General features: G+C 44.3%; 1 protein-coding gene across 10 annotated transcripts in view; it reads left to right on the top strand.

The window, feature by feature from the left end:
- PRPF40B (pre-mRNA processing factor 40 homolog B) overlaps positions 1 to 22,822 on the top strand; it is a 303,400-nt gene that overhangs the window by 215,410 nt on the left and 65,168 nt on the right. For 9 of the 10 annotated variants that reach the window (XR_004538654.1, XM_033935778.1, XM_033935781.1 and 6 more), the window contains one exon: positions 4,792 to 4,929. The exons of the other annotated variant lie outside the window; for it this stretch is intronic. Coding sequence is in view for 8 of the 9 variants with exons in the window: in XM_033935778.1 (XP_033791669.1) it covers positions 4,792 to 4,929 (138 nt within the window). In the remaining variant the exon portion in view is untranslated. The remainder of the gene's footprint in view (positions 1 to 4,791; positions 4,930 to 22,822) is intronic. 10 annotated transcript variants of the gene reach the window in all.

Here is a 22,822-nt window from a genome sequence, read left to right as displayed (position 1 = left end):
TGACTTTGAAGCCTAATAATGTTTTCTTGGTTTTTCCTCAGTTGAATCCCATTTCTATAAAGCAACCTTAAGTATAGTCTGTGCAGCCCAAGTCTTTGTAGCCACTTGGTCTTTTAGAACAGATTGGCCCAAATATTGAGATATGTATAATCTTTGGTATGATTTTAGTGTTGGCTGTAGGGTAGTCAAAGGATAAATCCCTCTTTTTTATTTTAGTTTATATTTATTGAACTTTTGAACATGTCATTCATCACATTACAATGAATGAAGAAAATTGCAAAATACAATTCCAAAATACAAATAATCCACAAAATATATACCTACAAAATAACAAATTAGGTAATAAGGCAAAGAGTCAGGAAACAAAAATATAAAATAATAAGAAATTCATCATATCACAGACGGGAAGGAGACAAAATGTTAGCAATGCCTAAGTAGGTTCTTAGAGGAAACATTCAATAAGTCTTCTGTGTGTCTTCCTTAAATGAAACATCTACATGGAAATTTCAAATTAAATGTAGCACTCAAAGGCCTGGACTGTCAGATGAAAAGCCAGAAAGTCTTGTACCTTTTCTAAATCATACATGAAAAATCAGGAAAAACTTGTATCCTAGCTCCCAAAAATTGAGAATCCATTTTCTTGAGGTAAAGTTTCAAAACTAAATTGTGGTTATATTCCAAAGAGAAGCATACTATCAGAGTATTCTTTCAGTCGCCACATCCAGGGAATGTTCCAAAAACTCAGTCATATTTAATGTAACCCCACCTTCTTGATTTTCCAAGTCAAATGAGGTTTCTACATTGGACTTTATCCTAGTTATATACTGCACATGGGCAATGGGGGCATGTTGTCCATACTGAATCCCAGTGTTTCCCTTAAATACTTCTGAACCATTTCAGTTGATGACAACAATGGTGACTTAGGGAAATTAAGAAACCTAAGATTGGTGTAGCAATTCGTCTGATTTTTAATTTGAAAAAACATGATCATATTAGTTTATATTATCAAAAGCTTCACTGGTAGCCGTTTGAGGCCAGAGTGTTATTCAAATTTGGTTGCATTTGTTTTAAAATTTTATTTGGTCTAGCACCATCTTATCTTTCTTCCCATTTTAGATTTCTTACTATTAAGAAAAACATTTGCAGATCCGATTGGTTTTATTTTCCTTCAGTAAAAGCATGCCAGTATAAAAAAATTTTGGATAGGACCTTGGCATTCCAAGCAGGAGTAATGAATTCATGTTTGAATGCTCTCATTTCCCAACCCTTACTTATTACCAATTTCAGAAAGATCTTAAAACTTATTTATTTAAACAATACAAAACACATTATTGATTTTATTTCTAAATTTGTTATCTTATGATCATTCGTTTAAACAATTCTACAGACTATTTTTATTTATTGTAGTATAATCAATTTGTATTGTGTAATTACTATCTTTTATAAGTTTTTATATGGGCTGTATTTTACTATCTAGTATTTTATTCTGAACTGTATTATTTTCATTTATAATAATTGTTATATGGCTTTGTATTTCTAATTGCCTAGTGTAATTATTATTGTGTAAACCGCCATGAACTGATGGTTTGGTGGTATATAAAAATAAACTATTATTATTATTATTATACCTCAAATACTGTGTGCAATTTTGGTCGCCATATCTCAAAAAAGATATAGCAGAATTAGAAAAGGTACAGAGAAGGGCAACAAAAATTATAAAAGGGATGGGATGATTTCCCTATGAGGAAAGGTTAAAGCAGTTTGGTCTCTTCAGCTTAGAAAAAAAGATAGCTCAGAGGAGATATGATAAGAGGTCTATAAAATACAGAGTTTTAGATATATAGGAGGATGGGACAATACATGGAAAAACAAGAAGCTATATTGTAAGGACAGCTTACATCTTTCTACAGTGGGAAGAAGGCTACTTTCTGAGAAATTCAAACAGTATGTTTCTAGGTGTTAAATTAGAGTGTGGTGATAAGAACATAAGAATAGCTTTACTGGGTGAGACCAATGGCCCATCAAGCCCAGTAGCCTGTTCTCAAGGTGGCCAATCCAGCTTACTAGTACCTGGCCAAAACCGAAAAACTAGCAACATTCCATGCTACCTATCCAGGGCAAGCAGTGTTTTCCCCCATGTATTTCTCCATAACAATATGAACTTTTCCTCCAGGAAATTGTCCAAACCTTTCTTAAAACCAGCTACACTATCCTCTCTTACCACAAACGCTGGTAACGTGTTCTAGAGCTTAACTATTCTCTGAGTGAAAAAATATTTCTTCCTATTGGTTTTAAAGGTATTTCCCTGTAACTTCATTGAGCCTTTGTAATTTTTGACAGAATGAAAAATTGGTCCCTTTGTACCCGTTCTACTCCACTCAGGATTTTGTAGACTTCAATCATATCTCCCCTCAGCCATCTTTTTTCCAATCTGAAGAGCCCTAACCTTTTTAGCCTTTCCAAATACGTGAGGAGTTCCATCCCTTTTACCATCTTGGTTGCTCTTCTTTGAACCTTTTCTAGTGCACTATATCTTTCTTGAGATAAGGAGACCAGAATTGTTTAAGGATTGTGGTCCAAATGGAGTCGGTAATTGTTGTTGTAGTATACATAGATGAAATAGTAGGTTGAAGTTGGAAAAAGTACTGCAAGGGACAATGGAGCATCATATTAATGGTTGTTGGCTTTGTTGCAGGAGAGTAGATTCTGACAATAACTAGAAGTTTGGCAAGTTTCCTTCAGTGGCGTCTGTCTTGGTAGCATGGGTCGCATAACCAGTCACCTGATTTGTAATACTAGTAGTCACATTAATCAAATCAGAATTAACTTTACTAACAAAAGCCATAAGGGAAGACTCCAGTTCTTTGATTATGTCCCAGGCTTTATCCAAAATAATTTCCCTGGGTCTCATTTCCATTCCCTGATCTGGAAATATAGCCCTCTGTTCCTGCTGGGCAGATGGTAATAATAGGGGTCTCGATGTTCTCACCAGCTAAAGGAACTTCCCCCTTCCTTAACTTGGGCTCAATGATATCTGTGGCATCTAGGCAGGGACTTCAACCACTGAGATACTTCTGGAATACAGAGGAGGTAAGCTCTATTCGGGGATAATCGATGCCCCTTCTCCACTCTGCTCCACTTAAACTGAAGCCATCTTAAAGACATTAGTCTCTACTTATGAGGCAATTCCTAAGGCTTTAAGTGTTGGCTGTGAAACTGAGGATGCCTGAACTGGTAGGGGAGGTATACCACCTGTTTGCCCTTCCTCTTCCCCATACCAAGGCCACCACAACTGTGAACATAGGAGCCAACTATGGAGCTGCTATCTCATGCCTGCTCTATGCCACCATCTTAACTCAAGTGATAAACCTCTCTTCTATGAATAAAAAAGAAAAAATATATATATACTGTATATGGATAATTTTTGGCCTTTTAAATTGCTAAGTGACCCAATACTATCTATATAAAAAGGGCAAGGGGTGAACAATTTAAAAAAATCTGGATAGTGGCAATATTCAGCTGCTAACCAAATAAATTATGGTTTTAGCTAAGGCCTGTCAAACAGCAGGCCTGAACCAAATGAATAGTGCCAACATATCGACCACACTTCCTATATATTCAGCACTGCTACCTTTACATATAGTGAGCATTGAATATACTGATTAAGTTACTGTGACTAGCATTAAATTAAGCTAGTCACCATGCCAGCTGAAAATTGAACCCAAAGAGAGTGACTCCTAGGCAATTCAGGCACACTTTATTTTGATAAACTAGCATATCACAGAACACTGAAAGCCTGTGATGAGGAAAATTGGAATGGCCAAACAAAGGGAGCAGAATGCTGCAAGTCAGGAGTGAAACTGCAGTCAGTTATGAGAGACATTAGTTTCAAGTTTTATTTTAAATTTGATATACCGCTCATCAGGTTTCTGAACGGTTTACGTATTTAAAACTATAAATTTGGGTGACAGACAATATGACAAACAAACATACGGTAACGATAGACATAAAGGGTAAGAAATACAAGCCAAATAGGATAGGAAGCCATTAAAGAGTTGAATAACAGGGGATCCTGTCTGTAAGCAAAAAATGTGCATTTCCTGAGGAAATCCTCCCCCAAATGATTGGAGCACTGCAGGACTTTCCTTACTTGCTGTATAAATGCCAGAAAACTGAGGAAACCTCACACAGCCACTGTGTCATGTGCAGCACACCATAAATACTCAGTGGAGCTTATAACCTTTTACTCAGAGCTATGGCACTTACATCCTTGATGCTACCAGATGACATCACCCATAAATACAACTAACTTTTCTCCTTGCTAAAGAGAAATATATCTTTATTTATATCTACAGTATCTAACTAGATAGTTGTATGTACTGTATTAGGATTTATGAACTGCCTTAATGAAGAGATTCACTGAAGGCTGTGCAGAACAGGTAAAGCTTGACATAAACAACTTACATTCTATTAACAGTGTAGCAATAGTAAAATGATCAATTATAAGCACAGAGTATCATCAATGATGTAAACTTGGTGATAGGCAAATTTTATTCTAGTAATAGCAATGACCTTTTGGAGATGCTTCTAGCGACATATAAATGATGTAGGTTTACTTACTTTTAAGTCCATGAGCAGTGACATACTCAGAATAAATAACCAGATGGCAACATCTATTCAGAAATTCTGTCTTAACTTTAATATTTCAGTGGTAGTTTGTGGGGTAGGGGGTATTAGAGCAGTGATTATGTTTTTTTGGACAGCTGGACAGTCCTCAGTTTTTTCCTTTAGTTGCTGGAGAAGGCAGAGGCCCGAGAACATGAGCGAGAGAAGGAGGAAGAGCGTCAACTGCGGAGAAAGGAAGCTGCATTTAAGAGCATGCTGAAGCTAGCAGCCCCACCTCTAGAACCAGACTGCAGCTGGGAGGACGTAAGAACTTTAATGTCCATACCTTCCCTACCTACCAAATAGCATGCTATGGCTTTGACAAGTGTCTGATCTTTCTCTTGATATCCAACCCTCCCCTGACCCAGAATGACCAAAGTCTAATACATCCAGACCCCCTGGTGATTGTGATATTACATACTAGCTTTCTAATGACATGGTGTAAGTTCACAATGTCTCTGTATGATGTCTGGATTCTTGACTAGAGAGTTGCATGGGGACAGAAATCAAACCTATCCCTGCTGGAGTTGAATCCGTCCTCGCCCGTATCCCTGCAAGTAATCTCTTCCATCCCCACCTGTCCCCATAAACTTCAGAAGCAGCTGTTTCATTTAATTACTAGTCTTTAAGCCCGTTACATTAATGGGTGCTAGAATATATGTTTGTCTGTCTCTCTTTATTTCTGTCTCTCTCTGCCGCTGTCTTTCTTTCTTTCTTTCTGTCTCTCTCCCTGCCCCTGTCTCTTTTTTCTTTCCTTTCTGTCTCCCTCCCTCCCACTATCTGTCTTTCTTTCTCTCCCCACTTCTTTCCAACGTCTGCTCCCCCTGTCCCTCAGACTTCCATTCAGCAGCTGTCCCTCCTCTCCCCCACGCTTCCATTCAGTGTCTGTCTCCCTCTCTCACCCCTTTTATCTACTGTTCACCCTCTTGTTTTTCCCCTTTCATTCACTGCCCTCTCTTCTCTTTCCATCCAGTGTCCGCCTTTTCTCTCTCTCTGTTCCATATGGCATCTCCTCCTTCCTTTCCCCCTTCCTTTTCACTTGGTGTGGCATACCTTCCTCCTTCCCTGCATGCCCTGCCATGTCTTCTTCCCTCTAAGCCATTCTCTCCCCCTCTGCTCCCTTTCCTCCTTGAACTTCATCGGGCAGCAGCATTCATAATTCATTGCTGTTGCCAGGCTTCAGGTCTTCCTCTCTGGCCGGTCCTGTCTTCATGAAAACAGGAAGTAGGCAGGACCCGCCAGAGAGTAAGGCCTAAAGTCGGCAACAGCAGCGAATTTTAAATGCTGCTGCTGCCCGAAGAAGACAGGCCTTAACAACAAAGCTCCCTCCAGCGTTGGCAGCCGCAAGAGCGAGGTAGGGATACCGCTGGACTACCATGTTTTTTAAAAAAACTTACCAACGATGGCGGCGGTGCCGGGGGGGGACGGTTTGAAAAGCCATCGGCCATGAAGTATGCCACCTGCATACTTCACGGCCGACGGCTTTTCAGGACTTTAAAAACTTAGCAATGATGACAGCAGTGCTGGGGAGGGTTTGAAAAGGTGCCGCGGCTCCTCTGTCGATCCCCGCCTGACATGTCTCACAACAGCAGTTTAAGTCCGAGGTAGGGTGAGAGGAGCCGACATGGAGAGCAGGAAGTCCAGCGCTAGCGGCGAGTGGTAGGTGCTGGAAACTTAAGTAAGGCTGGGGACTCGCGCATACGCACTCCTGCAAAGCCACGGACCTACATCTCACGGAACAGAGATCACAGAAGCACGCAGTTGAATGTGCATGCGCGGCTAGCGTTTTATTATTTTAGATGCTACTGAATTAAAGGCTCTTGTAGAGACCCATTTATAAATAAGCAAAGACACCTTATTAATTTGGAAATATTAATTGAAAAAAATACATACTTTGTAAACGGGTCTCTGCCAGAACCTCTAATATAAATATAAAATGTAAATACTCCAGCTAATGAGGATCCTCAAGCTGTTGGCTGAGAACTTCCTCTGGATTTGGCCGGGGGTCCCTATTGCCAAGCTTGGCAGGCAGCAGTAGCGTTCCTGAGTCCCATGCTGGCACCTCAGTAGCTCAAGGATGCTGCCAGCGACTGCTACGCTTGGTGGAGGGAAGTTCTGGTCACCTTTGGAGGAGGTCCTCAGCTGGTGGTGCTTGGGGATCCCCACCAGCCACAGCAAGGGTCAGCAAGTACTTCAGCACTGGAGAAATAAAACCAGAAATGCATTTCCTGTTCTTTTGAGTTGATGGAGACTTCAGTAGTTGGAACCTAAGAACAGTACCAGGCAGAACTTTAGATTCTTGCCCAGAAATAGCTAAGGAGAAGAAGAAAACAAAACAAAACAAATTTTTAGATTGAATCAGGTTGGGCAGACTAGATGGACCATTCGGGTCTTTATCTGCCGTCATCTACTATGTTATTATGTTTGAGCACAATACAAATACATCTGCTATATCCCAAAGCTAACATATTTCAGTCAATAAATTCCTTTTTTTTCTTACCTTTGTTGTCTGCAGATTATTTTTCCATCAAGTTTGTCCCAGTTTCTCTTTTTTCTGCATTCCTGCAGATTGTTCTTCAAGCGGTTGCTGTCCATTGGTTCCTCCTACCATAGTCCTACATTTCTCTCTTCCCTCCTTCCCATTGTACAGCATCTTCACTCCCTTCTGTCCTGGATCATTCTCCTTCTTTTTCCCCTCCCCACTCCTGCACAGCATTTCTTCCTCTGTCCTCCATCCCCATGTTCAACATGTCTCTCTCTCACTGGCAACCATCTCTCTTTCTGTCATTCCCACCCTTGCTGCAAAGAGAGTGGGGAAAGAGAGAGAGGAAGCTAGGGTGCTGCCTCATCCAACATTTCTCCCTATCTCATCCCCTGGACCATGTGCAGCTTCTTTCATCCCTGCCCACAAGCCCCATGCCCAACATTTCTGCTTCTATCACCCCTCTCCAGCACCATGCCACATCTCTCCCTCCACCAGCATATCTAACATTTCTCCCTTTCATCTTTCTCTTCCCCATGTATCTCTACCTCACTCCTCTCCCTCCCTATGCCCAACAATTCTCCTCTTTCTCCCATTCCCTGTGTGCACCATCTCTTTTTTCCTCTCACTCACACACCCATGCCCAACAATTCTCCCTTTCTATTCCCTTCGCCATCTAAGCATCTCTTTCCCTCCTTCCATCCTATGTCCCAAGTTTGTGCCCCCTTCCTCTCTCCCTTCTCTGTCCCAAGCTCATGCCTCCTCCCTTCCTTCTGTGTCCATATGCACTCCCTCCCTCCCTTTTGTATCCCAGGTTTATGCCCCCTTCCTTCCAGCTTTTGTCACAAATTTGTGCCCCTTTCATGTCCCAATGTACTCCCTTCTTTATCCCAAGTTCATGCCCCTCTCTCTCCCTTGGCCCAATGTAGAGAATGGCACGTCCTCGTAGGAACTCAATTTCCCTATCCCGTCCCCATGAGTTTTGTTGCTGTCCCTGTCCCTGCCCCTGCCCCATTCCTATAAGTCTCAAACACTTATGATTTTAAAGTGTTTGAGTCTTGTGCAGATGAGGACAGAGCTTGCAGGAGTAGGGCAGGGGCAGGAAAAGAACTAACCGGGACAGGAAAATGAGTTCCCGTAGGGATGGGGGAAAATTTATTCTCGTTGTCATTCTCTAGCCCAATGCACTTGCATGCTCACTCCCTCCTTTCTGCGGTCCAACTACTTCCATACGCTCCTCCCGTGCAACCTTACCAGAGCCTTCTAAGTTGGCCATCTCCTTCCTGCCTTCCAGCCTCACTTTATTCTTGGCAGGGTCTTGGGCCTTGGTTCCTGCATGCTGCACATCGCTGACCCAGAAGCCTTCCCTTTGACATCAGCTCTGACATCGGAGGGAAGGCTTCTGGGTTGGCTGCAGGTGGCATGCTGGAAGAACTGCACACTGCTTTGTGAAAGGATCGAGTGTGGCTGGAGGGCAGAGAGCAGGAAAAGGAGGCACACTACTGAGGTAACTTGAGCCCCTCAAGGTGCCTCTATCCCCGCAAGATCCCTGGAGAGGGGAGGGGGAATCCCTGTGGGTTCTGCAGAATTCCTGTCATCCCCGTTCCCATGCAGCTCTCTACTCTTGACACTACATAACACTATCTTCCTCTAATAATTGGCCTCTGATCTCACATTCTTGTCTTTTCCATAGTGACTGAGTTCTGATCTCATAATATCTGTTCCTTATCTCTCCAGATCATTCTTGACAATAAGGTATGTGCCAACCTACTAGCAGGGGGTGGGGGAGAGACAGAGAACTACTGAGTAATATCAGCTTATAAGGAATTGTGCAGTCCTGGGTCATCTAGTATTTCTAAATCTCCCAGCAGAGCCATTTGAATAACTGTGCAGTCCTTGGATCAGGTCTTCTAAATTTGACCCTACAAAAAATTACTTAATTCTATAGAAGGTTTAAAAAAAAAAAAGGGCAGCACAGCTTTCTGTTTGTGGGTCAGGTCAGTTTTGGTCTTTGCTCTGGAGGGTGTACACTCTTGCTATGGGTTCATGTCCCCCTTTGTCCGGAGTATAGTTTGTGCCTTAGCTCCCTCTCCTGCTGATTTTGGGAGGGGTTTCTTGAGAGTGCCTGTGAAAAGAATTAAATAATCAAAAAAATACATTAAGGCCTGCAGGACAAAGCCTTACCATTAGGGTTGCATTTCCAGATTGATTAAGCTTCCTCCTTCTTGAGGTGGGGCTGTGGTGGGACACTAGCTGGTCATGGTGGGTTTGCTCCTGGAATGCCATGTTGGTCTCCTCAGAGAAGCCACATTTCTGCACCATGTGTGTGCTGCATGGCAAATTGTATCTGTTAGCAGCAATCTCTATGCCACTGCACAGAATCGGTCCCTGGTGATGTGGGGGTTCAAGTTTCCTCCATGGGGTCCAGACAGGACCAGAGGAGCAGCTGGGTGCTTATGCAAATGAAACAGGTTGCTTTCACAACAAAATGACAGAACATATACATAAACATGGATTAATGACAGCCAACATGGATTTAGTCAAGGGAAAATATTTCTTCACACAATGTGTAATTAAACTCTGGGGTTTGTTCCTGAAGAATATGGTAAAATCAGTTAGCTTAGCAGGATTTAAAAAGGTGTGGTAATTTCCTACAAGAGAAATCATAGGTCATTATTGAGATGGCCTGAGGGAAAACACAAACTCTGAAGGAAGAGCCCCCAAAGCTCACAAGACATGATGCCAGAGGTCTGGTGATTCTCTTTTCTCCAGAGTTTGTGCTCCTGTTACATCAGGCCTTTTGCTTGAAGCAGGATTTGCTAGTTCCATCTCAATCAGACCCTTGGGGACTAATAGGCTACATTTTTCTGGTTTACAGGAGCTTGAAGACTTAGAATCTGTGGGTTCCCTGGCACATGTGGATGAGGGCTTGGACTATTTGGATTCCTGGGATGAAGAGCTACAGGAGGATGGTTTAGATAGAAACATGATGGCAGACAAAGGCCAAATGGCCCATCCAGGCTGCCCATCCATAGACTGGATGGGCAGGCTGGGGGGGGGGGAGATCCTTCTGTGGTCTGTATTTTTTATAGACCTGATCTCCCTGGCTTGATCTTTCAGGTTCTCCACATTCTCAGTTTGTGGGAAAATCATCCCCCTGTGATCAGAAAGGCAAGAACTCCTGTCGAAAGGCATACAGAAATCAGCAAAGACCTTTCCTTTTAATGAGAATCTCAAGGAGTTGGAAACCAAATTGGAAGCCCCAGATGCAGCAGTGAGAATTGGTGGAACCATGGCTAGGATTTATCATCTTCCCTTGCAGGTTCTTGAGAGGTTTAGGTTAGCAAAGGTAGATGCCCTGGTTACAACATTTACTTAGAAAATGGTAATCCCAGTTGAAGGTGGAGTGGTGCTGAAGGATCCTCAGGATTGAAAGATGAAGGCACTCTTAAATAGATCCTTTGAGGTGTTGGCTTTAGCCTTGCAAGCAGCCATCTGTGATGGGTATGTAGCTAGAGCATGTTTTCGCTGGGCCAAGAGTTTTATGGATCTTCCTGGAGAGAGTTTAGATCAGCCTTTTTTGTAGATACCTTGTAAGGTATAGTTGGGGTTTCAGCAAAGAATCTGGCCTCAGCAAGAAGAGTAGATCACACATCAAGGAGAAAAAAAATAGTTCATTCACAGCATGGGAAGACCTCACATAAAAGTGCTCAATATGGTTGCATTTTACCCACAAATAGGCTGTGCCAGGGGTTACTGTTAATACAATAATATCAATTCATAAGAATACAATAATAAATAAAATACAAGTATATTATAAATATCAAGTAACAGAAAATGGTAAAGCTTTAACAAACATATAAATCTATATTAATCATAAAAACTCTCTATATAGAGTTTGATCTCCATTGGGGGATATGTATTTTATATATGTGATTAAAGTCTTCAGAAACAAACAAACAAAAAAAAGAGGTTTTAATTAATTCTGTTAGAGCAAACAATTTTGTAATAAAATGGTGCAAACCCAATCTTTTTATGTGAAAAAAGAAAAATAAAAGTTACAAAAATTCAAACATATAACTTATTCAGACTGGTTAAAGACCCATGACATGAAAAATTGACTATTCTCTACATTTTGGATCTAAGATTTGAATCACCTTTGCCCAGAGATGGTCACAAATAATCACCTAAAAACTCTCTTAAAATAGTTGGAAATGCAGAAGCTAAAAACAGGAACAGAGAATCATTTCAGTCTGCATCAGCATCTAAAGTGATTTATTTTCAAATTGAAGTAAAACTGAGTAAGAACTCACTCAGCTGCAAGTCACTTTTGCAAACAAATGACAGCTTCAAGTATCAGTATCTAACTACCCTGTTAGTCATCAAGCTTATATATACTTTATATGCTGACATCACAATTTTAAAACTGAAAAGTTTAAACATAATATAAAACATTCCTGCTAAGGAAGTCTGCTTCCATGTTGCTGAACCCCCAACACATAAGCAACAGCTCAGAAGGTGACGGTGACTCTTGGTTCCCCTTTATCAGCTGACATATGACATTGTCGGACAAGAAGTTTATGGAGTTGGAAACCCCAGGAGAGGCAAACAAATGGCTCTTGTCTCTAAACATTTTATCGACCAAGTTGCCAAGTTGTGTTTGTGTGATGGAGAAAGAGGGATGGGGTTATTTCACCATAAAGTAAAAACGTCATGCATTTGAATTTCTTTACTTCAATTAATAAATATGATATTCAAATTCTAAAATGCAACCACCAGTACAGTGCAATGAACTGGGTGTCTGACATGTAAGCAACAGTATAGGTTGTCCAACTGTCAGTATCAAGTCAACAACAATGTGTCCCTGCAATGAATGCATATGAGCTCTTGCCCAAGTCAGTATCTCGAGGGTGGCTGACATTGACTCCAAAACTTGCAACACATCCCAAGCTAATAGTTTGAGTGATATGAGAAGAGCTCATATCTAAGACTGTGTCTTCAGGTTCTGTTCTCCAGAACCTGAAGATACAGTCTTAGATATGAGCTGCAACTTATGTGTTGGGGTTCAGCAACATGGAAGCAGAATTCTTTAGCAGGAATGTTCACAATTCAGGGGAATGGTCCCTGTCAAAGAATGCCTTTCTGATCATTATCCAGTACTGTGAAACTCTGGCCATGGATCTGATGGCAACAACCACAAATGCTTAGGTTCCCAGATTTTTCAGTTAAAGGACAGAGCAGGTGTCAGGCATAAACATAGTGATCCAACCATGGCCTCCAAGGGAATTAGTGTACATTTTTCCCTACATGGCCCTTGATTCGCTGACTGCTTCAGCAAATAGAAGACTACCACACTTAGGTGGTTCTAGTAGCTTCAGATTGGCCCAGGCACCTGTGGTATGGAGATCTGACTCAGTTGAAGCTCAAGGATCCTTTCTCTTTCCTTCTTGTCCAGTGTCTGATACGGATACTCAAAATGACTCAGTTCTCAGGGGAAAAAACATTTTTGTTCGATTTTGCCAATTGAATCGATATTTTGATTTGATATGATTCAATTTGCTTTCTATGATTTAACTTTAAAATTAGCTGGTGGGTTAATTTTGCAGCCTTTTCACCCATTCTACCCCCCTTTGCCCTCTCCAGCCCCACACCAGTGCTGTCATGTGTAAACAAAACAAACACTGTTAGGTCCTAGCTTGTGCTCGCTGTCTAGCACCAGCTCTGGCAGGATACACATTTCAAATCTGACATAATCACAAAATAGAAAATAAAATTAATTTTTCTACCTTTTGTTGACTGATCATTTTATTGTTCAAATCATGTTGATCCCAGGCTCTGGTTTCTGCTTGTCTTCTGTTAACTCACTCGCTAGGGTCTTCTGCCTATTTGATATTTTCTTCATTCTCCATGCTCACCATCAATCTTCCAACTCTGTACCTTCAGCACCCCCCCAAGGGTCCAGCACCTTCAATCTCTTCCTCTTCAGCTACAGCCCTCAGTCCAGTGTCTCTCTCCCTTTCCTCTAACACCCCCTCCACCCATGTGGCTAGCATTTCTCTCTTCCCTTCCATGCAGTCCCCCTCACACCATATGGCTAGCACTCTCTCTCTTCCCTCCAGCCCAATCTCACCCCATGGTCTGTCTTCTGGCTACCATGTGCTCCCTCTCTTCTTGCTTCCATGTGCTTTCTCTCTCTCTTCCCTTTACTCCAGCTTACCACCACCCCATGGTCTGGCTTCTATCTCCCTCCCTTCCCTCCCTCATACCCTGGAATCTGTCTCCTTCTCTTCTTTCTCTCCCTCCCCACTAATGATCTGGCATTAGTGGTGTAATAAGGGGCGGACTGCCCCGGGCACCATCTCCATGGGAGACGCTGACACTGGCGCCTCTCCTCCTCTCTGTCCCTTCCCCCCCCCCCCCCCACATACCTCTTTAAATGTTTGCTGGCGCCAGCAGCATCTTCCACTTGCTGCTTGAGCTGGCCTCAGTTCCCTTCTAACGTCGCTTCCAGGTCCCGGAACCAAGACATGACATTAGAAGGGTGCTGAAGTCTGCACGAGCAGCAGGTGGAAGATGCTGCTCACACTGACAAACATGTCAAGAGGTTACGTAGGAGAAGGGGTGCTCAAGTAGTGGGAAAGAGTGGGGGGCACAGAGCAGGTACCTCCTTATCGGTGGCAGTCTTCCGGGCCTTCCTGTCTGCTGGTCCCATCTACTTCCTGTTTCCGTGAAGGCAAACCCCAGCAGAGAGAAACGCCCAACGCTGGGTGAAGGCTGCTACCGCTGTTACCATTGTTAGGAAAAGAAGTCTGAATGCCAATGCTGACCCTAGGAGCACCCCCTTATGGTCTGCACCCATGCCTGAATTTATGATTCCAATCATAGCAATCAGTGAGTCGATTTGAATCGTGAATCAGACAGCACTACTGCACAGTAGCTTATAAGCTGAGATCACTCAGCAGTTCTCAGTATCCCCCTCTGCTGGTAGGAGGGCACATACCCACTTGCTGGAGAGACTCAAGGAATGAAAATTAGCAGGTAAGAACTAATTTCTCCATTCTTTTCAAAAACTGAATGGTGATCTAACTCTCCCCATACCCTTACAGTGAAGGACTGGGTCATGAGCTTATATTTTTTAGCACTCAGAATTAAAGGACATCATCTCTTAGAATGTAACAGACCAGCAGCTAGAATGTTTTTATGTCACTTCTTGCCTAGTGGTCACTTTTGTTTCCTTGTAGTCTTTCCCCATTCATTTGCTGCTTTCTGATGAGAGCAAGCCTGCATCTTGAGTTGCTAGAGTAAGCATTAGAGGCTAGATTTAAAACTGGGGAGGGTGCAGGGGCATAAATCCTTGAACCCATGGAACCACAAGCTATTTTTCAAAGGTAAACACCACATGGGCACATGGTATACTTTCTATATCTAGGGACTGTGCACCTATTCGGAAGCAGGGATATGTATATGCCTTATGTGTACTTTCTTTTCTTGACCTAATTCTATTCACTTTTCTCCACAGGTAAAATTAGAGATATCTATCCACAATAAAGTGGAAGAGTGTATGGAGAATTTTTGAACACCATTTTCAGTAGAAACAAACAAGTATTTATCCATGTAAAAGCTTGAAAAATGCTCTTAGAGCTTATTTAAAAACACAAAAGCTGGGTTGTCTGCTGAAGAGGTAGAAGCAGCTCATGGCTTATGTGAAATTCCACAGAGGAGATCATATAAAGCTCTTCCTCCCTTATTGTCCAGATGAGTGAGTTATGGGTAGGGTTTCCAGATGTCTAGGTTTCTCTGAACATGTCCTCTTTTTGAGGAATCCATTGGGCATTCAGGTGGCTTTTTCAATTTGCCTCCAAGTCCATTTTTTGCCATTTTTGGGGGCAGCAGCGGTGGTAGCAGCCTGAAAAAGAAATCATTCTGACCGGAGTGGGGGTCGTGCTCCGGAGCTCCTTCCTCTTCTGGCAGCCTTCACATCTGGCCCTCTTTCTTCCACCTGCACCCGAGGCCCTCTTTGACGATTCGTAGTGGCAGTGATCAAGACAGGCTGCTGGCGTTGGGGGTCTTCCCTCTGCGAGACCTGCCTATGTGGAAACAGGAAGTTGAAACAAAGTAGGCAGGATTTGCAGAGGGAAAGCCCCAACAATGGCAGCCTGTTTTGATTGCCGCTGCTGCCGAGTCGCTGAATGGGATGCAAGTGCAGGTGGAAGGGAGAGGGCCAGATGCAGGACTCATGGGAGAGGGGGGAGAGAGAAAGAGAGAGAGAGAGAGGAGGAAATGAAAGGAAAGATATACCGGGCTGGGCCTGAGTGGAGGGAGGGTGGAAAAATGCTGGCTACAGGATGCAGGAACAAAAGAAGAAAGGGGATAAGCTGGAAATAGAGACAGTGACATAGAGAAGAGGCAAGCAGGAACTATAAAGATAGGGATATAGAGGGGAAATGCTGAAAGGGGGATAGATAGGAACACAGATAGGGCAATGCTGAAAGAGGCTAGATTTGCACACAGGGGGATAATACTGAAATGGAGGGTTGACAATGTTAATAAGGGGAAGAGGCAGAAGGGACACAGAGAGGGAGCAATGCTGATGGGTAGTAACCCTGAAAAAGAGGATATGAAATAGAAATACAGAAGCAATGCTGATAAAAGGGGGGAAGATAAGGACACTGAGAGGACAGATAGTGAACATGGGGGGGAAGATAAAGACAGGGACACAATGAAGATTCTAGAAAAAAAGGTGAGATAGGGACATAGGTGAGATGGGCACACAGAAGCATGATGGAAAGAGGTGGAATGTTTACTTTGACGGACACAGAAGGAAAATGCTGGATCAAGGAGAGATGAGGGCTCAGGCTAGATGGAATGGGAAAAAAGAGGGCCAAGCCATAAGAACATAAGAATAGCCTTACTGGGTCAGACCAATGGTCCATCAAGCCCAGTAGCCTGTTCTCATGGTGGCCAATCCAGGTCACTGTTACCTGGCCAAAGCTCAAATACCTGGCCATATGGAAGGGGCATAGAAAAAGGACAGACATTGGAAAGAATGAGAGAATGAAGAGAATATGAGGAAAGCAGAAACCCAGAGACAACCAAGATGGATAAAAGTTGTTGGGTTTTGGTATTTTTTTTTTTGGGGGGGGGTTGGCTTGAGGACAAAGTAGTAGTATACTTATGTTAATAAATGTTTATAATTTAAAAATGGAAATGAGGTGATATTTTTATTAGATTAATTTTAATACATTTTTGACCTGCTTTAAGAGACCAAAGCCCCCTTTCTCAGGTCAGGAAAGGATACCATAACACCAGTATACGATACTGACCTGAGCAAGGAGATTTTGGCCTCTGAAAGCTAATAGAAACATATATTAGTCCAATACCATGGTATTTTCCATTTTTGTTTTTTTCTATGTGGTGATTGGTATTTGTCATTCTTTTCAAATTTATATCTGCTGTCTTTATATTTTGCACAGTACTAGGGACATGCATCACTTTTTCTGTGGTGCTGCATTCTATGCAGAATCTGGCTTCTTAGGGTACAGTTTCATTGTTGTCTACATATTCTATTTTTAGTCTGTGGTTACTTATTCTATGCTAGGTGAGAGTATATCTGTGTTCTGTGCATGCAAAAAAAAGACATGCTTTTCTGTTGGCATTGACTGTGCAGAATCGATCTGTATTAATCTGGCTTGTTTAGTTTTACAGTGGGTGTATTGATCTAATGCTCACTGCAAAGGTTACAATTAGAGAATGACATAGGTGAAAAATTTGTCCCTGTCCCCGTGACCACCGACCCTGTCCCCGCCCCGTCCCTGCATCCACTGTCCACGCCACGTCCCCGCGACCACTATCCCCGCTCCATTCCTGTCCCTGTAGCATCCATACAAGCCTCAGTACTGCAATATTTAGCTTATTCCTTCCTTATAAATCAAAGTTCTGATTACTGAACTAGAGAAAGAGATGTTCAGCAGGCAGGGCTTTGTTTATAAATTTTTATCAACACAACTAATATACTACTTTATCCTAAAGCGCAAAAAGAAAAAAAAAAAAAAAAAAATATATATATATATATATAAATATAAATTTTTTTTCTACCTTTGTTGTCTGGTTTCTGCTTTCCTCATCTTCTCCACATTCATTTCCTTCCATCCACTGTCTGCCTTCTCTGTCTCTTCCATATGCTCTGTTACTGTGCCTATCCCTTCTATCTCTCCCTCCACCCCACCCCATCCCCAATTGGTCTGGCACATATCTTCTTCCCTCCGCTCCCCCCATAGTCTGGAATCTCTCTCTTCCCCATTTCCCTTCAGCGTCTGTTCCTCTCCACCCCACCTTCCTCAGTTCCCTTCAGGCTCAGCATCTGTTCCTCTCTACCCCACCTTCTCTAGTTCCCTTTAGGCTCAGCGCCTGTTCCTCTCTACCCCACCTTCCCCAGTTCCCTTCAGCGTCTGTTCCTCTCCACCCCACCTTCCCCAGTTCCCTTCAGCGTTTGTTCTTCTCTACCCCACCTTCCCCAGTTCCCTTAAGCATTTGTTCCTCTCCACTCCACCTTTCCTCCCTTTCTCCCTCCCTGCTCCTTACCTTTGCGGCAGGCAATTTCTAAATTTGCTTCCTACAAGCAGCTGGAGCGTTGAAATCCGGTTGCATCAGAGATGACCTTTTTGACAGCCATATGCGATTTCAACACTCTGACTGCTTGTAAGAAGAAAATTTAGAAGTTGTCTACTGTGAAGACAAGGGGCATGGAGGGAGAAAGGGAGATGCTCAGGCGGCAGCAGTGGTCGGGAGGCAACGATCAGGAGGGAGGGAGATGCTTGGGTGGCCGCTGCGATCGGGCAGCGGCAGCTATCAATAAGGAGGGAGCGTGATCGGTGACCGCACACGTTCCTTCCCTTAACTGTAGAGACAAGGCCATTCACTGCTTCACAAGGCAGTGAATGGCCTTGTCCCCATAGCCACAGTGAACACTGCTTTCTCCCCCTACTGTTTCAGTGGGTTACCCGCGGTCACCTGCGGCTCACCGCGGGTAACAGCCACCATGTCATTCTCTAGTTACAATGTCGCCTTTTCCTAGGTGTGACTCATGGATTATTATTTAAAATATTTTTTTCAAATAGAGGAGAGGTTGTTTAAAAATGATTGGCTCTGAATGTCAAATATGCCACTGATGGCAAGCAAAAAGAGCTTCCTTTCTCCTCTGATCTTTGCACTGCACATAGCCACCAGCTGCCAAGGCCCAAGGAGAGGCGAAAAGATTCAAGAGGCCATCTGGTATCAGGGAGGGACTTACTGCATGGACAGTGCAGGTGCACCAGTATTCTGCTGTCTAAGTTAGTCTGAAGTTGGGACAAAATAAAATAATGCTCTCTTTCCTAAGATTAGGGGCAACCAAAAGGAGGATGTATCAGGAAGTTCTTCTCAATTGCCTTTTCCCTGGGAAAGAAAAAAAGAAAAGGCTATGGATTGGCTGCCAGGTTCTCAAGAAATAAACTCCAATAGAATGGATGCTATATGGCTCATAATTTAAAAAAAAAAAAAATCTAAAAAGTGGCCTAAATGGGTACTTGGACGATCAAAAAGCCTGATCGTCCAAGTACCCATAACCAAAGCTGGTTTTAGAAGTATCTAAAACCAGCTTAGGCCTTTCCCCTGTCGAAACGCATAGAGCGAAAAGAGGCGTTTTTAGAGGAGGGGAAAGGGCGGGAGGTAGGCCGACCTAGACATAGTCATACAGCATGTATAATCAAAGGTTTAGGCAGGTTGTCTAGTCGGCACATATACGTTTAGACTTAGACCAAATCAAAACAGGTATAAGTGCCGAAAAAGGGGCCGCTGAGCTGATGGCGGCTGCCACGATCAGCTCAGCAGCCCTGGCAACATGCCTACCCCCCCCCCAGCAACGATCACGGCAGGAGAGATGGCTTATCTCTCCTGCCGTGATAGCGATCGTCCACTCCCCCCGAACCACGGCACTTCGGGGTGAGGATCGCGGCAAGGGAGATGCCTTGCCGCGATCCTCACCCCGAAGTGCCGCGGTTGGGGGGGCAATCACTATAGTGGCACGAAAGATGAGCCATCTTTCCTGCTGCGATCCATCTCACCCCCCCCCCCACGACATGACTGGGGCAGGAGGGAGCCCAAGCCCTCCTGCCCCAGAGACCGGCACCCTCCCCAACACGATCGGGGCAGGAGGGAGTCTAAGCCCTCTTGCCCCGGCAACCCTCCTAACCCCCACCCCCACTAAAATACGGGCAGGAGGGATCCCAGACCCTCCTGCCCCGATGCAGCCCTCCCACGTCCGGCCCCCCCAGAACCCCCGATTGGCCCCCCGAACATCCTGCCGACACGCGACCCCGACACCTACACCCCCGTCCCCCCCGGTACCAGCTGTGGGAAGGGCTTGAGGCTGGAGGAAATAACATTAGTTATTTCCACATGGTTATCAACTCAAGGTTTGATTCACTCCACTCGGTATTTTATAGACTTACAACTGAAAGTCTGATATATCATGAGCACAGCATAAGAAAGGATGGGGGCGCCATGGAGGGCAAGTTGCACGGAATACAATTATAGCTTGCTTTGACCCTGATTGCACACAGCAGGCAACTGCCTAAGTGAGGGGCGAGGCCAGGGGTGGGGCCATGTGTCTTCTTTTGTGGCTTCACAAATATGATAACCCTAGTTATGGGCCCCTGCCAGTATGGAGCTAGAGAAACAGCTCTGAGCTGATTTCTCTCCCCTTAAAGGAGGTTAGTGCTGCCCTAAATGCCTCTGTATTTCTTGCTCTAGCACATGATTCAGACATGTGAAATAACTATGAATAGGCCACTCCCAGGAAAGCTGTAGGCTCAGATTCCTGGTAGAGCATAGTCCTGTGGGATTGATTTTCTAACCCCATTGAGAACAGACCTAAGGACTAGAATTGACTGCCACTCCACAGAGCCCAGGGATGCTAAAACTGGTGATGCCTAGTCACTTCCCTTGATCCCCTGTGATCTTTGGAGGGGTTGGGGGGTTCTGGATGTAATGTGTAATGGGGGCCAGAGATAATCTCCCTGAGGGCTGGAAGAAGAGGTGAAAAAAAACCCTTCAGTGCAGCTGCTTCTCAGCAGGGGGCTGAAGTGACCACACTTCCTCAACTCTTTCCGTCCATTTGTTTCTAGTATGTCTTGCCATTTGTTTCTAGTATATCTTGGAAAAAGAGATGAGACCTATAGCTCCTAGTATGTTTGGAAATAAATGGAGGTGATATGTTGCAGGTAAATCTTGGCAGTTCATTGTGTCAACCAGTACATTTGGCCTGACTTGGGAGCAGACAGGTAAGCAAGTAGGTTCTTGCTGCAATCTGTGGAGGTTTAGCACCCAGCTGAAAATGAAGCTTGAGCTGTGACCTGTATGGTATGTGTGCAATAAGATCTAATCAGTGCTTCTGATACAGAAATGGTGACATTCATGAAGGCTACATATCTACCTTCAGACAAGGCAAAGCTAGCACAATTCTCTAATATGTCAGCAGGTGTCAGCATATGGAGACCAGAATTCCTCTCTCTCCTCCACTCCTTTCCACCTAGGGCTGTGGTCGGCAAACCGTGGCTCACGAGCCACATGCAGCTCTTTAGTCACTTGAGTGTGGCTCACGGTTCAGCTAGCTAGAGCAGGGGTGTCCAACCTGCTTCCCTTCTCTGTAAAGATAAGGTGACCATACATCCCATTTTGAAAGGGACTGACCCCTTTTTAGATCTCCTGTCCCATTGTCCCCATTCACAGCTTCAGGATGCCGAAATGTTCCGTTTTCAGGGACAGCGTCCCAGGCGATCACTTCCCCTCCCTCCAGCGCCGAAGCCTGGCCCTCCCCGGACCGACCCCCGCTGTTGCTGCCTACCGCTGCTTCAAACAACCCCCCGCAGTCCGCTGCCACCCGCCGCAAGAAGGAAGGTCCAGGTGCCGGCTCACAAACCTTCCTGACGTCAATTCTGACGTTGGAGAGGAAGTTCCGGGCCAGCCAATCGCTGCCTGACTAGCCCGGAACTTCCTCTCCGATGTCAGAATTGACGTCGGGAAGAAGGTTTGTGGGCAAGCGCCTGGACCTTCCTTTGCTTTAGTTGTGGCGGGCAGTTTGTGGGGGGTGTTTGAAGTGGCGGTAGACAGCAGCAGCGGGGGCTGGTCCGGGGGGGGGGGGGCAGGCTTCGGCGCTGGAGGGAAGGAGGGAGGCAGGCAAGCTGGCTTTAGCGCGGCAGGGAGGGAGGGAGGTAGGCTGGCTAGTTTCAGGGGAGGAGGGTGGAACAAAGGCTGGAAGGCAGTGAGGGGGACATAGGAAGGAGCACTGGGGGCACTAAGGACATGGGAAGGAGGCACTGGGGGCACTAAGGACATAGGAAGGGGCACTGGGAGCACTAAGGACAAGAGAAGGAGGCACTGGGAGCACTGAGGACATAGGAAGGGGCACTAAGGACATGGGAAGGAGGCACTGGGGGCACTAAGGACATGAGAAGGAGGCACTGGGAGCACTGAGGACATAGGAAGGGGCACTAAGGACATGGGAAGGAGGCACTGGGGGCACTAAGGACAAAGAAGGGGCACTAACGACATAGGAAGGAGGCACCGGGGGCACTAAGGACATAGGAAGGAAGGAGGGAGGGAATAGAAAGGGACAATTGTTGGGCCTGAGTGCAGAAAGAAAGGATGCACAGTCAGAAGGAAATGCAACTAGAGACTCATGAAATCACCAGACCACAAAGGTAGGAAAAATGATTTTATTTTCAATTTAGTGATCAAAATGTGTCCGTTTTGAGAATTTATATCTGCTGTCTATAGTTTGCACTATGGCCCCCTTTTACTAAAACGCAATAGCGGTTTTTAGCGCAGGGAACCTATGAGCATCTAGAGTAGCGCAAGGCATTCAGCTCAGCTCCCTACGCTAAAAAATGCTATCGTAGTTTAGTAAGGGAGTGCTTTCTGTTTTTTTAAATTTTATTGTTGGTAGATCATTTTGACTTGGCCACGAAGGTAAGGGGGAGGAAGGGGAGCTGCTGAAAGACATCTAGTAATCCTTGCAGGCTTGACTGTGCAGGGAATTATTTTTGTAAAATCATGTTTTGTTGTGTGACTGGCACTATTTAGACTTTAATTTCTATGAATGAATAGAATGAAAATGATATAAAATTGCTTGCTTGTTTTTATGTGCATGCGCTGAAGGGAAGTGGAGAGATTGGGCTGAGGACGCTGAAGGGAAATGGGGAATAAAGAGTGGGGAGAAGAAACTGATTTTAAATTGACAATTGTACAGAATATTGTTTCTTTTTATACTTTAATTTAATAAGTTCAGTATAAAACTATTCGAGGCTTGTGTGGATGGGATCAGATGGTTTGCAGGGACGGGGCAGGGACGGAGACAAATTTTTTTCCCCGTTTCATTCTCTAGGCTCTGCCACGAATCGATTTTGACTACATGAGGGCGAGCGGGGTGTCAGTCGGGTTGACATTGCCGTCATAGCTCAAGCGAGTGCGGGGTATGGCTCTCAAAATAAATCTTAATTGTTGTACTGCTGATCTTTAGCTCTTTTGATTAATGAGTTTGCCTACCACTGACCTAGGGGAGCACTGTTGAGAACATCTGTCTGTCCCTCTATACAAGTGATACTTCCCAGAGTGCCTTTAAGGCCAGATTAGGCTTGT

Source organism: Geotrypetes seraphini, chromosome 3, assembly GCF_902459505.1.
Source record: "Geotrypetes seraphini chromosome 3, aGeoSer1.1, whole genome shotgun sequence".
Taxonomy (NCBI): Eukaryota; Metazoa; Chordata; class Amphibia; order Gymnophiona; family Dermophiidae; genus Geotrypetes; species Geotrypetes seraphini.
Note: the sequence above shows the minus strand (reverse complement) of the source record. Positions and strands in the feature narration are given on the sequence as shown.